At 52.7% G+C, this 24,311-nt stretch overlaps 2 protein-coding genes across 3 annotated transcripts in view; one reads left to right on the top strand and one right to left on the bottom strand.

Moving 5' to 3' along the window:
• Pitpnm3 (PITPNM family member 3) overlaps window positions 1-12,953 on the top strand; it is a 70,882-nt gene extending 57,929 nt beyond the window's left edge. For both annotated transcript variants that reach the window (XM_051167597.1, XM_051167598.1), the window contains 7 exons: window positions 1,451-1,567; window positions 4,109-4,225; window positions 4,547-4,695; window positions 4,912-5,061; window positions 6,893-7,076; window positions 11,301-11,429; window positions 11,905-12,953. In XM_051167597.1, coding sequence (XP_051023554.1) covers window positions 1,451-1,567; window positions 4,109-4,225; window positions 4,547-4,695; window positions 4,912-5,061; window positions 6,893-7,076; window positions 11,301-11,429; window positions 11,905-12,210 — 1,152 coding nt within the window. In that variant the 3' untranslated portion in view covers window positions 12,211-12,953. The remainder of the gene's footprint in view (window positions 1-1,450; window positions 1,568-4,108; window positions 4,226-4,546; window positions 4,696-4,911; window positions 5,062-6,892; window positions 7,077-11,300; window positions 11,430-11,904) is intronic.
• A 4,102-nt stretch (window positions 12,954-17,055) lies between these two features.
• On the bottom strand, window positions 17,056-20,309 carry Pimreg (PICALM interacting mitotic regulator). Its single transcript, XM_051167305.1, is given in 5 exon segments — window positions 17,056-17,089; window positions 17,667-17,762; window positions 18,139-18,364; window positions 18,367-18,418; window positions 19,994-20,309. Coding segments are annotated over 5 exon segments (693 nt in total). The 5' UTR covers window positions 20,279-20,309.
• Between the last annotated feature and the right edge of the window lie 4,002 nt (window positions 20,310-24,311).

Below are 24,311 nucleotides of genomic sequence, written 5' to 3'. Positions count from 1 at the left end.
AGATAATTGAGTCAAACCTGCAGATGAAGCCATGTCTGTGCATTAACATGGAGGAGCCGGAGCAATGCATGCCTAGTCCCTCTGGGTCTCAGTGCCTTTGTCTTTAAAAATGAGTGTCAGGAAGGCCAAACCCTGGAGATTGGAGCGCAGAGAGTTGAGGGCAGTTCTGAAGGTCTGGTGTGGTTTAATCTGGGTATGGCAGGGATGTGAGGGTTTTTGGCTGATCTTTGCTTGGAGAAGGAAGGTTTGGGGCTGCTGGTAGGGGGTCCAGGAAAGGAGCCTTGGGATTCCTGGGAAGCAGAGATAGTATGAGAGCCCCGCCAGGACTTGGCAGATTGAACTAGATGCCAAGGGGAATGGCACATGGATTCTAGTGGCAGTATTTACTGAGATCTGAGCAGAGGGAAGGAGCCAGATATCTGATCCAGTCTCCCCGTTAGTAACCATGGGAGCTACTTCCTAGCACCTTGGCAGAGCAGGGCTGGGCTAGAGGGTCAAAGCTGTGCTTCTGAAGGGTGAGACACACGGTAGGTGCTGGGGCAGTGAGTTTGGAGCTCGGCGAAGATTTGAGGACTAGAGATGAAAATGTGGTTGTCATCAGACCTTGGCAGTGTTCTTGAAAATCCATAAGGATACCAATGAGGTCACCACAGCAAGCAGCTCGTAGACAAGTCTGGAGCCACGCAGGGAGATGGGGGGGAGATCCATGTGAAGGGACGGACGCTTGAGATCCTCTTCATAGGCTGGAGGAGGACCTGGAACAAGTAGACAGGAGCTATGGACGTCCCAGGGACAGCAACACTGGCTTCAGTGAAGTTCTGGGGACAGAATCTGATGGGGTAGACAGAGGAGAGGACGCGGGTGAGGAGGCAGAGATGAAGTGCAGAAGTCTCACGGGGGACTGGGTGCCATGGGAGCTAAGAGGCACAAGGGCCTCCAACGAGAGGCCATTTTTACATAAAATGAGCAGTGGTAGGCATTTTAGTTGTTGAAGAGAATGGCCAAGCAGGAAAGGTCTAGACTGGAGGAAAGGAGTGCTGCTGGCTGAAGCAAAGGCCTTGAGAAGGGGACAGGGCTAAGTCAGGGCTCCAGCTAGCCTTAGGCAAAGGTCACCTGGAATACAGGAGGGAAAAGCAGAAAACAAACAAATGCTAGTTAGGTAGCTGCAGGACCCAGGCATGAAGATCAGAGGCTGCCCCCAAACAGAGCCACCAAGAGGGTGGATAGTCCTCTGGCTCCAGCTGTCCACACATGCAGGAAGGGAAACAGCTCCTAGGGTCCCAGCAGGATACAGGCAATGCCGTAGGGAGGTCAGAAGCAGGGGCTAGCTGGCTACAGTCTGGGGAGGCAGAAGGACTTTATTTATGTGAAGTGTTGAGAATAGGTGAGACTACAGCAAGAGGCCAACTTGTGAGACCATGCTGCCGAGCCCCTCCTTGCTTTTGGCTAGGTGATGCGTTATGAGAGTGCAAGCGTGAAGGAGAACACTGGCCTGGACCCCACGGCTCTGAGCCCCGCCAACCCCCGAGAGAAGTGGCTACGCAAGCGGACCCAGGTCAAGTTGCGGGTAAGCTCACTGCAGTCATGTTTGACCTTGAGAATGTGGGCAGCCATGTGCCAGATAAGGAGAACCTTGGTTTGCATGGTAGAGCTTGTTCCCACCAAAGCTGTGGTGAGTGCTTGTATGAGGGAGCAGCTGTGAGCTGCAGGGCCTGGGGATGGTGAGAGCAGGGCTGTTGTGGAATGACTGTGCCATGCCAGGCTTCTGACAGATTATCTTGCCTGTGACCCAGGTCTGTTAGCCATTGAGTAAGGCTTAGGGCAATCCTTGCCACGACAGGAATGCACACACCAGGATGGAAATGGGTTAGGATTGCCAGGATAGGTCAGACTGGGCTTCCCTAAAGATAGGGGTTCCTCTGTAGGGCATTGGGGGACAAAGAGGAATCTGCAAAGCATATACCCTTTTATTCTCTCAGCAAACTGCCATCAGTACCCAGTCTGTCCCAGTCCCTCTGCTGGGATGATGTGCAGTCTGAGATGATCGTGACACAGCATTGCTTTGGTGAGAAAGAACGTCGAGTATGGCTCCTGAAAACAGTCCTGAAAGGCAGAGTGACTAACGCTTCATGAATCAACGTTTTTTGGGGCATGAGCATACTTACTGAGATATTCAGACATTTCCGGTGTCAGTTGTATTCGGCCCCTAACCCCCACTCCACAGTCAGTTCTAGAACAGTTTTGTCACCATGGAAAGGAAGCTCTCTCTTCCCTTCCCTGCTGCCCTCCGGCCCCTCCCTGAGTAACAAACCTGTTGTCAGCCTCTGCAGCCTCACCTACTCTCAGCATTTCATGTAAATGAGGCCACATGTGTGTTTGTGTCGACCTTCTTTCGCTTAGCAAGATTCACCCATGATGTGTCATGTAGAGGAACTTGTCTCCTGTTCCTGACTGGACACTACTCTATGGTATCCATGTATTCTCTCCATCCAGTTGCCAGTTGATGGGCATTTGGGTGGTTTCTACCTGTTGGCTGTTTCTAATAATACTGCTTTACATAGTCATCTACACATCTTTTTTTCTTTTCATTTTTTGAGACAGGGTCTCTCTGTGTAGCCCTGGCTGTCCTGGACTCACTTTGTAGACCAGGCTGACCTCGAACTCAAAGCAATCCGCCTGCCTCTGCCTCCCGAGTGCTGGGATTAAAGGTATGCGTCATCATGCCCGGCTTTATCTACACATCTTATGTGGGCATATAGTTTCATTTTCCTTGGGCGTAGTTAAAGAGTGGTAATTCCACAGTTAATCTCTTGAGGAACCACCCTGCTGCTTTCCACAGTGGCTGCTCCATTTTATTCCCACCAGTCTGAGGGTTCTGATTTTGGCACATCCTCTTCACAGCATCCAATGTTGTCCGTTTCTTTGACTCTGGCCATCTTATTGTGTGATGATCCCATTGCACTTGCCTATTTCCAAGCACCTGCCCATCCTCGGTACTGCTCCCATCTTAAAGGAGCCTCCAATCCCATGCCACCTCAGGTCCCATGACAGGGTTTCTCTCAAGGACTTGTGCCAATGAGTTCTGCAGAGGTTTGTTGGGGTGAATCATATGGCCTTACAAGCAGAGAAGGAGGTGATGATCACATCTTGGGGGAGCCAATAGGAGTAGGGGGATGGAGTTGAATCTGTTAGTAGGGGATGGGATGGAGTTTGGGAACAAAGGGATGTCAGAACAAGAGGCTGGAGGAGGGGAAGGCAGAATACAGAGGTGCTTCTGCAAGGCTTGGCTCAGTGTGCCACACTCAGGGTTTGGACGTCAGTGGAAGGTGTGGGATGCTGGCTAGGTAGGGTCAGTCCTGTGCCTTACAAAGACAAAGCATCTGTCAGGAGGCAGCTCTGAAATATGGAGATCCATTAGGATGCTTTGAGCAGAGCCCAAATGAGACACTTGTGGGCATGGCACACACAGAGAGTTGACCAGTGTGAAGTCACCAGATTGAGGGGCTGAGGTCTCAAAGGCCAGCCTGGGAGTGGTAGAAAGTTGGGGCCAACACAGGACTTGGAGCTGCAGAATGAATGGCACAGAACTGAAAGACAAGGGCACTGAGGTAGTGAGGGAGGGAAGGACGTCCTGAGTCCTGTGAGGGGCTGAGGCTTCAGAGAAAGCAGACCTGGACGGCAGTCAGCAGATCAGTGCAATGCTCTGGTCAGGCTCACAAGCTTGTCTAGATCATTCTTTCTATTCTTGTACATTTGAAATTTTCCATTAAAAGGGACCTTTGGTAAACGGCTGTTTATGCAGGAGGAAGAACCAAAGGTGACCGGGCAGTTTCCAGTCCAGGAACCTTAAAAGTGAGTGTCAGGCTATAAAGGCCAGTTGTCACTTCGGAAGGTGTGACATTAAAAGCATGAAGTGCACCTCTGTGGGCAGCCTAGGAAGCAGTTTGATAACTCACAGTCTATTTCTGGAATTCTAGTGTAGGAAGCTCATGTGATGGCTGATTCAGTTGGGCCATACCCTGGAAGGCATCCTTACAAGGCATTAACAAAGTCAAGAGTGGGCCCTGTCTGCAAAGGCTGATCTGGTTGTTTCCTTCTGTTCTTGCAGAATGTTACTGCGAACCACCGTGCCAATGACGTAATTGCTGCTGAAGATGGCCCCCAGGTCCTGGTGGGGCGCTTCATGTATGGCCCTCTTGACATGGTGGCTCTGACTGGAGAGAAGGTACCAAGGGTTGAGCATCTATCCCCTCCTTGGCTCACCCACCCCACATGACGCATAGCACCATGGGGCAGAAAGGGCGATGGAAGCATCTGTGGTGGAGCACAGCATAGGGAGCACTTTCCCTGCCCAGCAAATCAACAAGGGGAACTTGGTACCTCCAAAACGGTGGGGAAGACAGTGTGGCTGCTGCATGGAGGGAGGGTGGTAGGAAACTCTAGGATACAGCAGGCGGGGATCTGTGCCCAGGAGTATGTTGTCTCGGCTGCTAAGCCTGTAGTCATTCCACCTTCAGCTGGCCCCTTGTTCCCTTCACTGCTGCAGGTGGACATCCTGGTGATGACAGAGCCATCATCAGGCCGCTGGGTCCACCTAGACACAGAGATCACCAACAACAGTGGCAGAGTCACATACAGTGTGCCCCGGCCCCGGCGCCTAGGGGTTGGTGTCTACCCTGTAAAGATGGTGGTCAGGTAGGACCAGGATCTGTGTGAGGACATTCTCACGGTGGACTTTTGGGGGTGGCTCTCCCATTCATGATTGGCTGGAAGACAGAACTTATTTCTGTTTACACGAAGAGAGGAAAGGGGAGGCGGCCACCAGTCATGGTATCAGGAGGCACCACCAGGATCCTGATCCCAGACTGACCGATTTCAGCTGGAGGCTGACCTCAGGCTGATACCTTTCAGGGGTGACCAGACCTGTGCAATGAGCTACCTCACGGTGCTGCCCCGAGGCATGGAGTGTGTTGTGTTCAGCATTGATGGGTCCTTTGCGGCCAGTGTGTCTATCATGGGAAGTGACCCCAAGGTCCGGCCAGGTGCAGTGGATGTTGTGCGGTGAGTGTAACCTCCCCTAAGGAAGGTGTCTCCTCTGGGCAGAAGCCAGAAGCTCTGGGAGAAGTGCATTAGTTTCCCCTCCCACCCCACTCCCCACCCCCTGCCTAGCTTTCTCTAAGACCTCTGTGGGTCTCTGGCCCTAGGGATTGCAAAGTTCTGCCTTTACTTCCAATTCACTGGGGCCTTTAGGGAGACCAATCCTTTTTGTAGGAGGTTCCTCGCTCCTCTTCTCTTCCTCTGGGCATCTCTTTACCTTTTCCTTGAGGTTAACTCCAGACCAGGCTCTGGTTTGGGTTCTGCTGTAAAGATTGCTACTGGCAGGAGAATCAGACCAGTGAAGAAAATAAGTCACAGGGATGAGAAATGGCCAACAGTGACAATAGAGGCACGGACCCAAAGCATGGACAGGAATGGGAGTTTGTGGCAGCTGGGCTGGGGGCTTGCCCTGCCTTGCTTGGGGAGAGAAGCTGGGCTGACTTCTGGGCTCCTGGGACAGTTGTCCTGCAGCTGCTTTCTGGTTCACGGGTGAGGTCCTGGACAGCCCACTGGGAGGATTGGCTGGTTTATCCCACAGTAGGGATGGGGGCTGTGCTCTCTTGCTCTGTGGCTCCTGCCTCCTTCACCACAGTGCTGCTGGTCCCCAGAAGCTGTTTTAGGAACCCAACACAAACCCTGCCTGCCCTGGGGATCCCTCAGGGAACTCCCAGCATCCCTGTGACACCTGCACTCTGCATCTTCAGAGCTTCCTAGATGGTCAGATCACTGCCTGGCTTTAGAAAGTCCAATCGATGGCAGCTAGTTGGTGGCTAGTGCCATAAAAGTAAATGCCCAGTTCTGGTCTTCTCTGTACCTTGGGCCATCCATGGAAAACAGAGTAAAGAACTGAGTCTGCCTGGGAAGTGGGGAGAGTTACCTGGAAGAGGGATCTTGAAGGATGAAGATGTAGACATATTGATTGTCTAGAGGAGGGTCCTGTGCCAGGAGCACCGGGCTATGACAGGGGTGGCAGAGCACCCCTGTGTGAAGAGGGAGATCCCACTCACCAGGGCAAAGTCCAAGAGTGCAGGGAAGCCTTGAAATACTACCTCAGCACTAGGAAGCCAGGCATGGTTTTAAGCAGAGGACCAACAGGGTTGGGTTTGTGGTTTGTTGAAATCTCTATGGAAACAGTCAAGGGTGATAATAGAACCAACTCTGCCATACAGACCATGTCAAGCTGCTTTGGGATTCGTGCCTAAATCCATGGGGGTGTTGGAGTGATTGCCCCCATCTTATAGATGGGGAAACTGAGTGTGTGTGTGTGTGCGCGTGTGCGCACTCATGTGTGTGTGTATGTGTGTGTGTGAGAGAGAGAGAGAGAGAGAGAGAGAGAGAGAGAGAGAGAGAGAGAGAGAGAGAGACAGACAGACAGACAGACAGACAGACAGACAGACAGACTAGTTCAAGGTTGCACAAGGTCAGACCTAAGTGGGAAGACCAGAGGGCAAATGGCCACCAAGGACTTTGTAGTCACCCATGGGAAAGATGGGGGCAGAACTAAGGACTTTGAAGTTTGGGGCAAAGCCTTTGGCCTGGGAATATTGGAAGCTTTCTTGTCAGTGGAGGAGGAAGCAGGAGAGGGAAAGGGGGAGGAACCAGGTGGGGGGGCATTCCTCAGGGTGCCGTCCAAATATCCACCACTCCCCAGAGGCGAGGACTTGGGAGCACCCTTACCATTACCGCTGGCTTCTCCTCTGGAGGGCAGCAGCAGTCAGGGCAAACACTTGGGCAGGGGCCGCCTGCGGGAGTCGGGGGTGGGGCCGAGCTGGACCCAGCGATGTCATCTCGCCAGGCATTGGCAGGACCTGGGCTACATGATTCTTTACATCACGGGGCGGCCGGACATGCAGAAGCAGCGAGTGGTGTCGTGGCTGTCCCAGCACAACTTCCCACAGGGCATGATCTTCTTCTCGGACGGACTGGTACACGACCCGCTGAGGCAGAAGGCCATCTTCCTTCGCAACCTCATGCAGGAGGTGAGTGTAGGAGTGGGGCAGGACCGTGGCCACACCCACGCGAAGGAGGGGCCTTCGCGGCAGAGGCGTTAACTTAGAACTCTCCAAGCTCCTTCTCCTTCAATCCCAAGGGGCTGGGCATGGAGGCCCGCTGCTGGTGTAGGGGAGGGAAAGCAACATTTTGTTGGTAGAGTGCTTGGCTCTCACAGGGACATCTTAACAGACCTAGGAGGCAGGGGTCCTCTTCACTGACAGGTATTCATTCGTGCTTTATTGTTTCCTGACTCCGGGGCCTAGATTCTTGTCTCCACATCTGGCTATTCCTTCAGTAGATATCTCGGTGCCTATTGAAACATTTGGGGCCCCTTGTGCTGAAATGCCTGGTGCTGGCACCTCCATCCTGTTTTCTTGAATCCGTCACCCAGAGCTGTAATTCTCATAGCCGCACCTGCAAGTCATTAGAAAGGCAAATTCCTGGGTTCAGCCAGGCAGCAGAAACTCTGGGAAGAGGCCAGGAAGGATATCTTTGTGAAAAGTCTGCAGGGGATTCTGATGGTTTGGGGGTGTGGGTGTGGGTGTGGCTGGGGGTTAGGGAGAGTGAGGAGGGAAGAGGAGAGAGAGAGAGAGAGAGAGAGAGAGAGAGAGAGAGAGAGAGAGGAGAGAGAGAGACTGAGACTGACTTACAAATGGAGAGGAGCAGACAAATACTACATGACTTCAAATTTTGGTGTCCATAAATAAAGTTTTATTGGCACACAGCCAAGCTCATCTGTTTATGTATTGTCTGTGGCTGCTTTTGCGAAACAGTGAAGAGCCTAGTCGAGTTGCTGTGTCAGAGCTCAAAGCCTAAAATATTTACTATTTGGCTTTTCAAAGAAAAAGTCTGCCAAACCCTGATCTAGAGAAAGAAAGGCATGTAAATTGACAATTACTGGTGTGTGGCAGAGAAAGGGCAATATTGGCAAACAGAGGAGAAAGGACTTAGGTTCGCCTGGGAAAACTCAAGTGGCTTCTAGTAGGTAATAACTTCTGGGCTTCGTCTTGACACACGAGTGTGCATTGTCAGGTAGACAATGAGACGGCATGTGCTGGACCTGGGGAAATAACAAAGAGGTTAAGGTGGAAGTGAAATCAAGCTTTATTTGGGAAAAGCTCTGTGCGCCATAGTGGTTTATGGGCTATCAAAGAGATTGAGGCAAGGGGAATATTTAAAGGCAGAAAAGAAGGATGCCAAGATATATCCCAAGACAATATGTTTGTCTGAATCAAGTGATAACAATGAGGGCCTCAGCGTGAGGGTGAGTGGGCACACTTGGGCACACAGCTTTAGACCATGTCTCACTGTGTAACCATGGCTTGCCTAGGACTGCCTATGTAGACTGGGCTAGCCTCAAACTCACAGAGATCCATCTGCCTCTACTACCCAAGTGCTTGCTGGGATTAAAGCTATGTGCTACCATGCCTGGACAGCATAGGCTTTTGTATCAGGCTGTGGTCCTGGAAGACTCGTGTGTGTATGTGTGTGTGTGTGTGTGTGAGAGAGAGAAAGAGAGGGGGGAGGGAGGGAAGGAGGGAGGGAAGGAGGGAGGGAGGGAAGGAGGGAGGGAGGGAGGGAGGGAGGGAGAGAGGGAGGGAGGGAGGAAGGGAGGGAGGGAGAGAGGGAGGGAGGGAGGGAGAGTTATCAGGCCATCATGACTGAGAATACTTCCTTCTTAATCTCTTGGCTTTGTGGTTTTGATGGGGTTGATGCCCCAAGTGATTCTATTTTGATTTTTGACAACTCTTAACAGATACAAAGGTGCAAGGGTGAGAAGCAGCCTGGCTGGCCTGGGGTGTTCTTGGGGCGGCAGGAATACAGAATGGGGGTGTGTTCAGGCACGGTCAGATAAAGGACAGGTGAGAGCTGAGGCCCTAGATATCACGAGGGACCCAAGCTTGGTAGATTAGAGAAACCCTGGGAACCAGATCAAGATCTTGGGCTCTCTGCTGAGGCCAGCGTGGAGCAGAGGGTGAGTCTGAACTGGGGCACTCTCAGCATCGAATGTGGGTTGTAGGAAAATCCCTCTGGCAGCTTACTAGAGATTGCATGGTTGAAAGGGAAGCAGAGAGGGTAGTTAGGAGGCTGTTACTCCAGCAAGAGACAGAGAACTAGAATCCAAACAGCAAGTATGAGATGGAGAGAGAGACTCAGCAAGGAGAATCAGTTGGTGGCATTGTCAGGTCTTGGGACTGGTTGACTATGGGTGGGCAAGGAGCTCTCGGATGTCCCGTTGCACGCCCAGGAGTGATCAAAGGTGCCGTTGAGTTTATTTGCATTGCTCAAGGTACCTCCAGGACCTGGGGTAATGATGACACACAGTAGGTGCCCAATAAGTGCTGGTACAATGAATACAAAAGGGAGTAAAGGGATGAAACACGAAGGGATACAGGAGGGGGACCAGGCAGGGAGAAGATGAGATCAGATGTGGACCTGAGAAGGCTGCTAGGAACATGGATCACGAGCCGTATGAGTCCCAGCATGTGGATCAGGGCAGCAGCCTGGGCTGCAGGCTGAGGCTGGAGCTCAGGAGTGGTTGGAGCCAGGTGAAGCTATGCTGGGCTTTTGAGAGGAGGGTGAAAAGCTGGCTGAGAACAGGGGGGACACTGGAGAGGAAAAGGACCAGGCCAGAGAGGGATTCAAGCAGACAAGTCCTTTCTTGTGAAAGTGGGACAATGACAGGTGTTTGCCAGCTGAAGACTAGCCAGTGGATGACCTCAGTGAGGAAAGGACACCCCTAAAGGCCAAGGGGATAGAGCACTAGGGAGTAGAGTGAAGGTGGGTCTCATCCTGGGTCAGGTGGTTAGGATGGAAGGCACCAGGCTCTCCAGGTGGACACCTTTTTTTCTGTGCTTGTGACAGACACTTGAGAGATTGGCTTGAGGGAGGAAAGGCTTATTCGCCTTATGGTTTCAGAAGTGTCAGTGTGTGGTCCACTGGCTCCGTTGCTGTAGACCTGCAGTGTGTGGCAGAAAAAAAGCTTCAAGCCTCGTGGTGGCCATGAGACAGAACTAGCCAGAGGAAGGCTGCTTCCTTACCGAAGTCCATTCAGCCATGAACTCATCAATGGGTCAGCCCCATTGATAAAGTCAGGGCCCATCAACTCACCATCTCTCATTGGCACCGCCAACTGGAGACCAGGCTTACTGCACATGTGCTGTAGGGTACACTTCATATTCTCACCGCAGCTAACAGCCATCCCAGTGATGACAGTGCATTTAGAAGGAAGGGAACTGCAGCTCAGACTTAAGTCCACTCTTTTAGTTAGAGTCACTACTGCTATGATGAGACACTGTTACCAAAAGCAAGTTGCAGGGGTGGGGTGGGGTGGGGCAGATTTATTTATCTCACACTTTGACATCGGGGTTCATCACTGCAGGGAGTCAGGGCAGGAGCCTGGAGGCAGGGACTGATGCAGAGGCCATGGAGGGGTGTTGCTTACTTGCTTGCTCCTCATGGCTTGCTTGGCCTGCTTTCTTATAGAACCCAGGACCACCATCCCAGAGATAGCACCACCCACAATGGGCTGAGCCCTCCCCATCAATCATTAATTAAGAAAATGCCCTGCAGCCAGATCTTATGGAGGCATTTTCCCGATTGAGGTTCCCTCCTTTCAGACGACACTAGCTTGTGTCAGGTTGACATACAACTAGCCAGCACATCCTCAGTGACCATGGTAGGACAAAGGGTGACACTGACAGTAGGCACACAGTGAGAGTGGTAGGGTGGTGAGCACCACCAGCTGGGGAGATAGGAGGTTAGGGTGATTAACTAAAAGAAAGCACCCCTAAGACAGAGACGGCCAACCGCCAAATTGGGTCTGGACTTTTGGAGAGTTCATCAGGCCAGCTATCAGGAGGCAGGAGGTACATGGTCAGCCTGGAGCTTGCCTCCAGTTTAGGGACCATAAGTGCACTGACATAGAACTAAAGGGACACTTGGCCCCATTGTGGGAGGTTTGTGGCGTGGGAGGGTGGGGGTGGGGATAGGCAATGGTGTTAGCAAGTAATGTGGCCATTCCCTGGTAGAGCCATAGAGCCCTGTCTCAGACCTAATGTGAAAAACTGGGGCAGAGTGGGGTGGTCGTCTGATGGGCAGCTCTTAGCAAAGGCGGGATGATGCCTTGGCGTCTGAGTGAAGATGAAAGGATCCCTAGTAGGGGCTCCCTGGGCCTCTCTCCCTCTTAATCAGCTTGCTTTGTGTTTCAGTGCTTCATCAAAATCACTGCTGCCTACGGCTCCACGAAGGACATCTCTGTCTATAGCGTGCTGGGTCTCCCCGCATCCCAGATCTTCATTGTGGGCCGGCCCACCAAGAAGTACCAAACCCAGTGCCAGGTGTGTGAGGACTGGGAGAAGGGGACTGGGCGGCTCCTAATCATTCAGTGCTTATCCCTTCATTTGCTCATTCATTTATCTCTACCGGGCAATGCCTTGGGCCAGGCCCCCTACTGGACGCAGGGGAGAATCCCAATGGAGGCAGATGTAATGGCATCTAGGGAAAGAGAAAACAATGACTTATCTTGCATAGCAAGTGCCATTCTGAAAGACAGAATGATGGGGCCCTGGAGATGAGCCGCAAACTTAGACTCCAGGCAAAGCTAGCTTCTCGGGAAAGGGGGTGGAGTCGGGACAAGGGACAGTCAGGAAGAGCCTGGGGTTGCGTCAGAGTGCTGGGGCAGACCCATAAACCTCCCTGCTACTGCTTTTGGGGTCCTGGAGAGGCTGCAGACTCTCTTGGGGGTTGCCCCAGGGAAGTGGCGGTGTCGGGAGACAGGGTCAGGGGCTAGCCTGACGCTTGTTCCCCTCACAGTTCCTGAGTGAAGGCTACGCTGCACACCTGGCGGCACTGGAGGCCAGCCACCGCTCTCGCCCTAAGAAGAACAACTCACGAATGATCCTGCGCAAGGGCAGCTTCGGGCTGCATGCCCAGCCTGAGTTTCTGCGCAAGCGCAACCACCTGCGTAGGACCATGTCGGTGCAGCAGCCGGACCCACCGGCCACCAACCCCAAGCCCGAGCGGGCGCAGAGCCAGCCCGAGTCCGACAAGGACCATGAGCGGCCACTGCCTGCGCTTAGCTGGGCTCGTGGGCCCCCCAAGTTCGAGTCGGTGCCCTGAGAGGTGGGCGGTGCTCAGAACAGTGGGCACAGCTAGGCATCCTGCAGGGACGGGAAGCATTGTCTTCTCCCCGACACAGGCATTTTCCTGCTTTTCCCCTCCCGTGTCTGTCCAGCAGTGTCCGACCAGAGCAGGGAGGAACCTTGCCCTGGCATTGGAGAGCTCTCTGAGCTGCGATGGGGTGAATTCTGGGGTGTCTCAGTGAAGCCACCGCCTCCCCACGCCTGTGCCGGCAAGCTGGAGTCAGGGGTAGTGTGTGTGCGTGTGTGACCCTGGGGCCAAGGCTGCCTGTGCCTAGTGTTTGGGTAAAGACGACCATCTTGTCCTGAGGTTTCTGTAGCCGCACTAGGCAGGTTCTAAAAAGAGAAGCCCCCAGGGCTGGGCAGACTGCCGGGCAAGCAGCTGGTTGCAGGTACAGCAACTTGACTATCTATAGAGTAGTGAATGGCATTTGTGCCTGCCCTCCTTGTGACATCCAGGACATCACTTTGGGTCTGGCTGTCTTGTGACACAGGAGATCACTTTACGGGAGAGGAAATTCCCTGGGTCCAATCTATGTATGTGGAGTCTGTCCACAACCCTGGGGACTGGGCCTGGTGCTGACTGTCTGTCTTGCAGTTGTCCTTTGTGTCCCCTTTTGTTCTCCTGTGGCCCCTGGAGACAGTCCTCTTCCTCCTTGGGTCTTGCCTTGTGCAGCCGTGGACTCAACAGGCTGCAGCTGGGCTGGCTGTGTGCTCCCCTGCCTGTAGTGTAACTACTCTTTGGGCCCTGCGTTTTTTCCTGTGACTAGAAGGGGGCTCCTGGCTGAGATGGACACTGAGTTTGCCTCCTAGGCTGTCCAGCTTTTCTCCTCTCTGGGGATTTTCAGAATGCCCAGTGGACCTTCTCCTCATCCCGTTCCTCCCGGATCCTGGGAGAGGGGTTCTTGGGGTGGGGCTGAAAGGGAGCCCGGCACCTCAGGGGAAGGATGGCACTACTTCATGCGGGAGCATGCTGGTTTGTGTCACATGGAGGGGAACAAAAACTGCTTCCCTCTGCTAACAAAAGGGGACAACATGGCTGCCCTTCCCATAGCTCTGCTCAGACTAACTTTTCTCCTTTAGGTTTCTGGAACGCAAGAGCTGAAATCTCGGGTTCTGGAGGTTCATGGAATATTGGCTCAAACTGTTGTATTCTCTTCCTCTCCCTGGTCACTCAGTTTGGTTTGAGCCTAGGACCTCCTCTAGGTTAGGCAGACCCTTTAGGGTGGTGGCAAGGGGGCTCTCCTTGCTGCCAAGCCCCTGGCCTTGTCACAGGCCTCCCGTTGCTCCCTGGCCCAGGCTGATATCTGTTGCATGGCCGCCTGGGTGGCTTGGGGCCCTCTGGGCTGCCACTGAGGCCAGGGCCAAATCTCTGTGTACAGAGCTGGCACCTGTCCGCCCAGTGTCGCTTCGGCTCAATGTCTACCTCTTGCAGCTCCCATGCGGCCCTCAGTGGCTGCTGATGGGGGTGACTGGCACCCTGTTGTGAGTTGCCCAGCAAACTGGGTGCCTCCCTGCGGCTGGAGGAGGTATGGGTTCTCAGTACCCACCCCGTTCTTCCCACTTGAAAGTCTCCAGCCTGCCAGTTCCTGTTCCCTCTGCCCATCCTGCCCCATCTGCCAGCTCTCCCACTGCACCGTCAGCACTGCACTTTGCAAACCAAACCCAGCACTGCGAGGGGGCTGCCGAGAGGGCAAGGAGGCGTGGGACCAGCTTCAGCTTGCTCCTATCCCACCTCCTAGAAGTTCATACCCATGTCTCCAGCCCCCATCCCTCCTACAAGTTCATACCTGCCCCTCCCCCCCCCCAAGTCATTCTTGCCTATCTTTTTGGCACCAGCTCATATGGCATAGCCACCTTAATCTCAGTTCTTTCTCCTAAATGCTGTGATTTGAGCTTGGTCAGCCCTGACTGATTTCTCTCACAGCCCTTCCTCTCCTCTCAGCAGGAGCCACTGAGTCTAACTCTCAAATGATAAATGTTTAGCCTATATTCCTTTTCTTTCTGAGAACCCCAGGCTGAGTATGTGTAAGTGGGGACCCCCCCAGGGAGACTGGAGGTGACAGGGCTCTGTGGGTCAGAGCCAGGCAGAGGCACCACCCCTCTTTTGCTACAGCTCCACTTTGGGGCTTGGATGACCCCCTCTGTGAGATACTGCTGGCGTGTACAGGTGTTGTGAGCACCACCCTGGGAACTACCGCCACCGGGTGTGTGTGCGAAGTATGCGCTTGCCCTGTTGAGTGAACACCTCAGTATTGCTTCCTGGCAACTACTCCACGCGCGCACTTTCTAGTATGGCGTTGTTCGGTTAAACTAGGAGCTGATTCCTAGTCTTCCCCAGAGAGGAGTGCTGTGGCCTCCTTCAGTGGTTTTGTGACTCCCTCCCCACCAACTCCCAGCTGTTTTCTAGCGACCTCTAGCTCCTGGTGTGCCTGCTCTCCAGCTGCTGGAAACATGTTCCTGCTTGACCAAAGTTCCCCCATATCTGAGTGGCATGTTTGTTCTTCCTGTGTGGTGGCTGTCCCAACCTGGCTGAGGGATGCCTGATACCTCCTTTTACCCCTTGTCCTGTTGTGGGTTGCTGGAGTCTCCTCTTCTAGCCTCATCCCCCCGAACCCCCCATGCCCCCACCTCCGCCAACCAAGACTGACCCTTCCCCGAAGCACCACAAGATATTTTTTAAAAAGTAAATTATTTTCATGCATTCAGACGAACAGCCTTCCTGCCTGGGTGCTGGGCTACAACAAATGTATCTGAACCCCAATATTCCTGAGATTGCTCGGGTGATCTTCTGGAGGGGAGACTGTATATAACGGTTTAAAACTGTACTTCTGGTCCTTTACAACAGAGCTGTGCCCCGGAAGTGTCCTGCAGACAAAACATGGCACCTATCTTTAATAGATGACTGGACCCTGCCAGACCAGTGCACCCAACCAGGTCTGGAGGAGGTGCCCATCCAGCTCAGGTGAAGCCCCACCCGGGAGGGGCGCCCTGACTGTAGGAGCCTTGCAGTTGACCCCCGCCTTAAACAACTAACTTTCCACTGGAGTCCCCGGGGTTCCATTCCAAGTGCTCTGGAAAATTAAAAAAAAAAAAAAAAAAAAATTCCCTTTTCTTTCCTTCTGAGCTTGGGAGGAATTTCTTATACACCCAAGTTAAGTGTTTAGTACAGGTATCAAGACCCTGCTGAGTTCTGATCTTGCTGGGAAACTAACAGGGAGGTTGGGAAGAAAATCAGAGTTTGAGGCCACCCCTCTGGGGCCAAGGGAGAGGTGGGGGACAGCAAGGAGAGGCAGGCCACAGAAGGGTGGCTAGTGTGGAACATGTCCCCTCAGACCCAGACCCACTGTCCTTTTCTCTTTGTTTACTCAGTGGTGGCAGCCGGTCTGACCTTGTCTGCGGTCGGCCTGTCCCTGTGTGTAACTTTCAGTACTCTCTGTGATGGATGGTTCTGTGGTAGAAAAGGCTTATTATTAGTCCTCATGGCTGCCTTGTACAAAATCCGTTAGAAAAGAAAATGTAAAATATTCAATTTCTAACAAGACAAAAACAGCATTATGGAGTTAAAAGATTTTTACAATTGGTCGATTTTGATGTGAGCTGTTTCTAACTCTGAAATGTTGTCACTTAAATAAAAACCTTATTTGCCTTTAAGATATGCTTTGTTTTGGGCTGAGTTAAAAAAAAGCTTTTCTTTTTCTCTAGTTTCCTCTAAGAGGACAGGAAAAGAGGTGACGGGGACACAAAGCTGAGGTCCAAATCTTGGCTGTGTCACTCAGTGTAGTGTCAGAACATTTGGAGATATAAAAAGCGCCAAGCATCAAAAGAGATTTTTATTATGAAAAAGCAATGTGATCTAGGAAACTGACACAATAGCATCTTTTTAATAAAATGACACAGCAGATTTCTTAAATAATTTACAAAGGGCAGGAACTGCTTTTGAACAGTGTTCCCTTCGCTGCAACCCAGTGTCCTCACAATGGGATTATAAGTAGGCTCTATGAGTCTAGGTCCGCAGTCTGCAAATATCATCTCTCTCTTCCTGGTGGGGAATAGGGGTGAAAGTGGGACCCTCAGAATCCCTGATCTGGGAATACAGGGCAAGGTTTCATGGGATGACTCCTGCAGGACTTTGGTCCTAGTGACAAGGCTCAGAACTATCTAGCATCTTCTGGTACATTCTTAATACGGGTGGGCAACCGTGAGGCTGGAGAGAAAGATGAGTGTGTCCAGGAGGATCATGGGCAATTTTCACCACCTCTCAAGGTCTTCCTGAATCATTCTCAGGCTGTGGCCAGTGATTACCAGTGGGCCCAGATATGGCTGAAGCAGAAGGGTTCTGGACCTCAGGTTTGTCAAGTCCTTGTTAGTAGGTGGCCTGGGATGCTGATGTGCCCAGCGCCATCCTGGAAGTTCATGGAGTAGGTGGCACGGACATCCTGGTGGCTTGGTGGCTGGACAGAGCATGTTTTCCTGTAAGACAGAGTTCCATTGTGCATCTTCCTATTCTCAAGTCGGGGGATGTAGGATACTATGGCTCTCCTCTCCAAACTGAGAGGCTGGAAGGTGGCTTTTGGTCCTTTGATATCACAGGGAGCTGATGTGATCACTGAGCAGCAGCTTTGGCTGAGGGGAAGTACAAGGCTCAGACACACTTCCTTCTCTGTTTTGTGCCCACCTCCCCTGTGGTTTTCTCAACCCACTCGCTTCCTTAGCACTCCTACAAGTGTGCATGCATACTGACATGCAGAGATGGAGAAGGAGAAAGAGGAGGGAGAGACTTAAAAAGAGGGAGGGGGCATTACCTGTAGGGTGTTTGTTGTCCTCATTCACGGATAAGGGAGACAGTCATGTCACCACTAGGGACAGAGAAAGGGGACGAGAGCGGCTGATTATCTGGGGTGCTTCATGTTCTGAAGGCATCCCAGCACAGACTAGACAAGATCAGAACCCAAGGGCATGATGGGAACATGGCCACAGGGGACATATGGCCTTAAGACCCTTTGTGGCCATCATAAAAATTGGAAAATAGTTTCCGAGTTAGGGCAGATCCAGAGCCAAGGCTCTGGCCCCAAGTTGGGGTCCTGAACAGACGGATCAGGGACTCCATGGCAACCGTGTCTCTTTTGCCAAATTCAGGGATACACATGGTATAGAGGAGTCATGAAAGGTATCGGAGGAAGGGAAGGTCTCTCAGGAAACAGGTGCCCAGAAACATAGGAGGTTCAAGGTGATGGGTGAAGGTGGGAATCCAAGGCCTGAAGGATTCACAGTGCATCCTTCACCACCATCATCCCAGAAAGCTGATACACAGAGGGACAGGGGATGGCCTTGGTCATGTGGCAGGTTGGTGTTGGAACCAGCACGCTCTCTGGAAGTACAGTGTGGCTCAAGGGGCCCATGGCCATTTCACCCTGACCCTAGGACGCAGCTCACCTCTCTTCAGCCTTGATGGCTTTGTCCAGCTTCTGTGACAGCTTCTGCAGATGGTGGATTCCAGCTCCCACAGGCTCTAGGTCACTGTCAGACTCACTGAACACAAGATGTCACCGCAGAGATTAGCAGGAGCTCTGAGTGGGGCCCAGGTGACCCTGAAGGACTAGGAAAGCTTTAGCAGATCCCTACTTTAGGGTGTGGCATACAAGCCTGTGAGGCTGAGCCATAGGCAATTATTTTACAGTCAGTTGGGGCTGATGTTGACCTTGCACCTGTGCCTCCATCTCTGGATGTCTCCCACCTAGAAGGGGATGGTACTCATCACCTATTCCTTTTACAGGTAGGGAAACTGAGGCCCAGAGAAACCCACCACCACCTCTCTCAGGTCCTCACTAGCTTTGGGGCAGACCTGGGCCAGAACAAGAATGTGTCAGATCAGTGTGAAATCACTCTTGGCTCAGAGAGTACTTGCCTGGGAGAACAGAGAGGTTCTGTGGAGGAACAGGGGCTCCGGAGGGCAGACTCCCTCCTTAGCCGCTGCCGTCGATGAGCATGTAGACCCATCTGGCCAGAGAGGCAAGGGTGTCCCCCAACTCTGGCATCCCGGTTGACCCTGCGTAGCCGAGTGTTCTTCTGGCTCAGACTGGGTGGTGGGGACCCTCTGTCTTTCTGGGCTCCTCGCTTCCTCCTCACTTTCACACCTGTGTTCCCATCAGCCACTTGGTGCCACTTTGGCAGGACTCCTGGATCCTCTGTGATGGGTGCATGTGAGAAGGTTAGCATAGATAGGACCGGTATGGGCTACCAGCCTCCAGCCAGCCCTCCAGCCCAGGGCCTCTCCCAAAACACTGCTGTCAAGTCTTAAGAGCAACAGTATGACTCCCTGTGACATACTCTGCTGCAAGACCCTTCCAGAGGCCCAGTGTAGGGACACAGAAGGTAACAGAAAGATCACTCCTCATCTGAGCCTCTAGGCAGAGATGAACCCAGAGTAAGGGAGGCTCAGTTTCCTGGGTCCTGGCTCATCTGCCAGTCCACCCTGGTCTCATTCCTTCTCTTCCTGCCTCCATCTTAAGTCTACACAGATCCTTCAACGACACTTCTGATTATAACATCTAATTGCTTCAGCCCCTTCTGTGGCTCCCTATAACCTACAGGGCCGAGTCCCAGCTCTTGGATCTCTTACGTGTGGCAGGATCAAACAGTTCTGCCAGACTGTCTTTGCTTGGCAAGCCAGAGTCCAGAACTTGGAGCAAGGCCCAAGGTAAGCTTGATGAGGTGGGTGACCTTAGGCAAGATGTCACATTTCATTGTTCTGAGCCATAGATGTTGAAAGCACTCTTAGGGCGCTTCCAAGTCAGGGCTAGACTTTGGCTACACCTCTCTGTGGAGTCACCAGAAGCTTCTGTTCTCTCTCCACACCGTCAGAATGCCCAGCAAGATGCTGAGGAAGCCCACTTCCCCTCCTCTCCTTGGAGGTCTGTTCATTCTCATAGTTTCCTCTCTTTTCAGGGAACACCTGCCCACATCTCCAGCTCCAGGTTTAAAGACCTATGTGGGGCGAGTGAGATAGAATCTACTCCTGCACACTGTCCTCTGACCTCCAGATGAGTAACACCGGACGAACGCTCGCACCCTCCCCTGTACATAAATATAAACATTTGAATAAGTGTTAAAAAATATATTTGCCTGGAGGGCTCCTGGGTAAGCCGCACTCAAACACCACCCCTCAAATCTGCCTTCTGGACCACTCGGGAAGTTGTACCCTTCTGAAAGCCCAGCCCCTCTGTCTTTTCCTTCCAAGTAGCCAACAGCTGGGGTGTAATACTCTGACTGCGGGAATTTAATCAGGGGTCAGGCCAGGGGTCTCCTCGCCCCCTGTGCAGACTGCTTCGTCCTCACACTGAGGTGGCTTCTCTTCAGCATCCAGGCTGGACTGACACCATCCCACTGACCATGTGCCTGCATATACCTCCCCTTTCCTGAGGGAGCTTGGAAGAGTCACCTATTTTAGGAAGCCTATCCACTCAGCTCGAGGCCGATAATCTCTTTATAGGTAGCCATTTCTTGCAGTTTCCTGTCATGGGACATGGAAGGTCCTCTTGCATGGAGAGTATCAATTTCTTCCATGACCTTTCTCACTTTCTCACTGATTTGTTGGGAAACTATTATGTGCCAGAACAATTGGGGTGATGGGGGGCACTAGCAAGGACCTAATCAAACTCCAAAACCCCACCGAGTCTATGTTCTTAGGGCCTCTCTGAGGACAGGAACTAGCCACACCAAGGACACGTCTGTAAACAGATGGCTAGTGGTGTCATTGTTACCTGGGACATGGCACCCAAGGTGCTTTTGGCTGAGCGTGCTGCAGCTTGAAAACCCTGCTGCTCTGGCTCTGCGGTTTCCAGGCGTTTCCAGGAAGGTCCATTCCCGAAGTTGAGGCTGACTGCTCTCAGTGGCAGCCTCCTTTGGAATTGTCTGCACAGGGAACCCAAGGGACCAGTCTCCAGATGGCCCCCAGCAGACCTCGTTGCTTCCTTTTCCAGTTGTTCCTTCTTCAGGAGTGATCGTCTGTGCACGGAGGCCGTCATGCCCTGCCACTGAGACGCCATGTGCTTGGTCCAGTCTCCGCCGACCGCTAGATCCTGGGGAGATCAAAAGGTCACCAAAGTACTCCCTGGCCTATTCCCAGGCGCCAGAGACCCTGGGAACTGGGGGAGAGATGACGTGAAACCTCTCGGGTAGGTCTGTTGGGCAATTGTGGATGCCAGAAAGATGACCATGGCGTCATGGTCATCAGCTGCCTCGGTTGCGAGGCAGCAAATTGTCTATCTTCTATCCAGGCCTCCTTCCCAGAGCCTCAGCAAAGAGGCACAGAGGTCACTGAGCCTCGGGGCTTATACAGAGGGCCACAAACAAGGGCTCTTTCACAAATTTGCTCTCCTCTCTGGAGAAGATTCTGCTCAACCAGCCAGGACCTGGGATCCGATGGGGCGCTTGCATCCCCAGACACCTCCTTTTCTTTGTGGATCCTATCCAGAGCCCCATGGCCCGCTTCCCGTTCGGAGATGACCGTGGGACCCCTTCCCCAAGCCTCTCGGTGTCCCCAGCACGCTCACCTCCTTTCTTGATACTGGAGATCCGAAGATCAACACCCGCTCCTCGCCCACCGCCGCCGATTTGAAACTCCGCGCGGCCCCGCCCTGGCCCAGCGGTCGCTGCCTATTGGCCCTATCAACGCTTCGCCGCCGCCGCCCCTGGATTCCGATTGGTCTCTTTCTCGCGCGGCCGCAAATCCTGCTTTGAGATTGGTCGGACCCAAGCCCATACATCGCTGGGGACCCCCGCCCGGCTCGCTACAGACGGTCCAGCGGACGCAGGGATTGCCACCCGGCCGCTGTCACCGCCCAGGTCCCGTCCCCTGCATCCCGGTTCCAGGCGGCCACGCCTCGTCCGTCTCTCGCCTAGGCTCTCCCTCGAGCCTGCCAATCAGGGTGCTATGCTGGATGTTGCGGGGGGGGGGGGGGGGGGCGGGACACAACCACCCAGGCCAACCCTTCCTGTCCTTTACCACTTTTTCTCTCTCGGGTCCAGTAGTTTTGTCAGAACTATATAGGCTGGGACTCTGCGTTCTCTGGGAAGTTTTCTTTCAAATTCCGCGCCAGATCCTCTTCCTTCCTGAGCAGTGGCTCTGCCCCTCTCTGTTCCTCAAACTCACCACCCGGTTGGCGCCCAAGAAAGCACATCTCAGATGAAGGGACAGACTGTTGACCACCCTTTCCACTCGTTAGATCAGTTCCTCTGCCGGGTCTTGCCCACACCATCTTTCCATCTTTGCCCTAGTCTCTCAGCAAGCTTACAAAACAAACAAACAAACAAACAAACAAAAACAACAAGATGGCCAGGCATGATGGTGCACGCCTTTAGTCCCAGCACTCCGGAGGCAGAGGCAGGCGGATCACTGTGAGTTCGAGGCAAGCCTGGACTACAAAGTGAGTCCAGGATGGCCAAGGCTACACAGAGAAACCCTGTCTCGAAAAACCAAATAAGTAAATAAATAAATAAATAAGTAAATAAATAAATAAATAAATAAATTGCTTTTAACTATGTGGCTCTGTGTGGATTTGTGTATGTGAGTGCCTGCAGGGTGGGGGTGGAGGGGACTCAGAAGAGGAAGTCAGATCCTCTGGAGCTGGAGTTAGTGGTGGATGTGAGGCAGCCCATGTAGGTGCTTTTTTTTTCTTTCTCTTTCTTCTCTTTCTTTTCCTTAAAAAAACAAAACAACAACAACAAAACAAAACAAAAAAACCCCAACCAACCAACCAACAAAAACCACACACATACACACAAAACCAAAAACCAAATAAGCACGGCCTCCCTATAGCTCAGGATGGGCTCTGGCTGGCTACTATCTTGGTTCAGCCTCCCTGACATTGAAATCAAGGCCAGGGTGGGGGTGGGGTTGGGAGTGGGGGGCTAGGGAGGTGGTTGAGACCGGGTAGGCCACCACAGTGGGGTCCTCTTACCTGCTTGTCAAAGAGGCATCACTCCTTCCCTTGCCTAGGCCTGGAGTAGGACTCTAGAGACTCCTCAGGCCTCCTCCTGGTTTAAGGATTGTCTGACCCTATCTTTAAACCTCTGTGATCACTTCCCAAAACCCCACCATAATAATAATTAATCCGTTTATAGCACTTTCAAGTCCCCCCTGTGTATCCGTGAACCCATTTTACCCCCAATGCCATACAACTCTATGAGGTAGCTGAGTTATAGAGAGATTAGACTGGCCATGTACTTCACTCAGTCTGAATGTGCAGGAGGGTGAAGGATCCAAATGCCATCTGTGCAGGAGCAGGGTCTATGTGACCAGGCTTGACCCCCTCGCTGCTGCTTCTCAGCCCTCACACTTCCTTCCTCAGTCTGGCTCTCTTCCCAGACTGCTGAAGCGAGGACTCTTTTGGGTCCTATCACTTCCTGCTGGCTACAGAAAGCCAAGGGGCCCAAGGTGAAGACACTCCGGTTGCCCCATCCCCCACCAGGATCTCCCTAATCTTACCAGTGGGATTTTGTGATTTATTAAACACTGTGCTAAAAATAGGCTGGAAAGGTCCAATTCTTTCTTATGCCTATGGGTCTCAAGTTCGGCGTGTGTGGAGGGAGGAGTATTTCCAGATTAAATCTTCAATAATCAGAGAGACTGTGTGTTATCTACACCTGAGACCCAGGGAGTGAGCTGTCCATGCAGAGTGCATGTATGTTTGTGTGTTTGTGGTCCCAACCCCTCTACCAGCTAGGGCATAGTACGTTCAAGGCCGCTCTCTGAAAGAACCCCCCCCCCCACACGCAACCCCAGATAAGCCACAGATTTATTTGTGAAGTGAGCATGAAGTGTGCTCGGAGAGGCTTTACTGCACCCCAGTGACAATGGGTATCGGCTGAAGTTTGCGCACCACTGCTCTCACTGACTCTGCCCGCTAGCCTCTCCTCCACCCGACTGTTTATCAGGAATCACAAATGCTTGTTTCTCACTCTGCTTATGTCAGGCCGCCTGTGCTTGTGATCATAGTCAAGCAACGCACGCAGTGACTCAGACGGAGGAAGAAGAGAGTGGTTTCTATGAAGACAGAATTCAAAGTGTGGGTATGACTCAGTGAAGACGAAACACTGGGAAATGAATCTCTCAAATAATGTCATCTCCTCTGCTCTTGCCGCAGTGCCTGGCATGTCAGGGCATCCATAACAATAGCTTATGCTTTCTAAGCCCTTACCACGTGTCAGACACTCAGCTAAGTGCACCAACATTCTTCCTCCTCAGTACTCATGGCAGCTCTGGGAAGTGAGATCTATTTTTATTTTCATTGCTGATGACGACGAAGAAGCCGGAGGTTCAGACGGGCGAGGTCCTGGGTTTCTGACTCTGAGCCTGGGTTCCTCTCTTTGGGCCACACATCCATGCTAAGCGCATGCACACATGTGCGTGCAGAGCATTCTCAATGCTTGCAGCCCGCTACCATTTTGCCGCCCGGAGACGTAACTTGCAGACCAGGTTAATGAAGGAAAAGTCTCCATGGCAACAGAAGAAGGCAGAAGAAGTATCTTCTGAATGGGAAGATGCTCCCTTCAGCCTTGCATAGAGAGTGGGGGCGGGGCTCCGCACAGGCGCAGCTCTTTGATGGAGGGCAGGTGCAGGGCCGGTGCTCGGCTGGAGGAGGGCTTCACAGCAAGCAGTACAAGTCACTCTCAGCTCTACCTTTCCCTCTGTGGAGGAGGGAGGAAGTGGAGGGGTCCCTCTGCAGCCCCCTCTCCCCCAGCTTCCTCTTCAGCCACAAAGCTTTCACTAGCTCTCAACATCCCCAGAATTATCACATCTCACAGAAATAACTGACATCCAACAGTTACTATGTGCAGAACGGCACGCACGTGAAGAGCCAGGGACCATGGGAAATGAGCCGGGCACTGGGACCTCACTTGTATGGAGGTTGGGAGGCATTGGGTGGGTGGGTGGGGATGTCAGGAACATTGCCACATTTCAGGACTGACTGGAGTAAGGCTGAGAGAGCATGCCTAGGGTGGGGGCCAGGAGCAGCGTAGGGCAGGAGCTTAGAATGGATCTGAAGAGAGCAGGAAGTCAGTTGGATTTGAAGAGAG

This window comes from Acomys russatus, chromosome 25 (genome assembly GCF_903995435.1).
Source record: "Acomys russatus chromosome 25, mAcoRus1.1, whole genome shotgun sequence".
Classification (NCBI taxonomy): Eukaryota; Metazoa; Chordata; class Mammalia; order Rodentia; family Muridae; genus Acomys; species Acomys russatus.
This window is presented reverse-complemented; position numbering and strand designations above follow the sequence as displayed.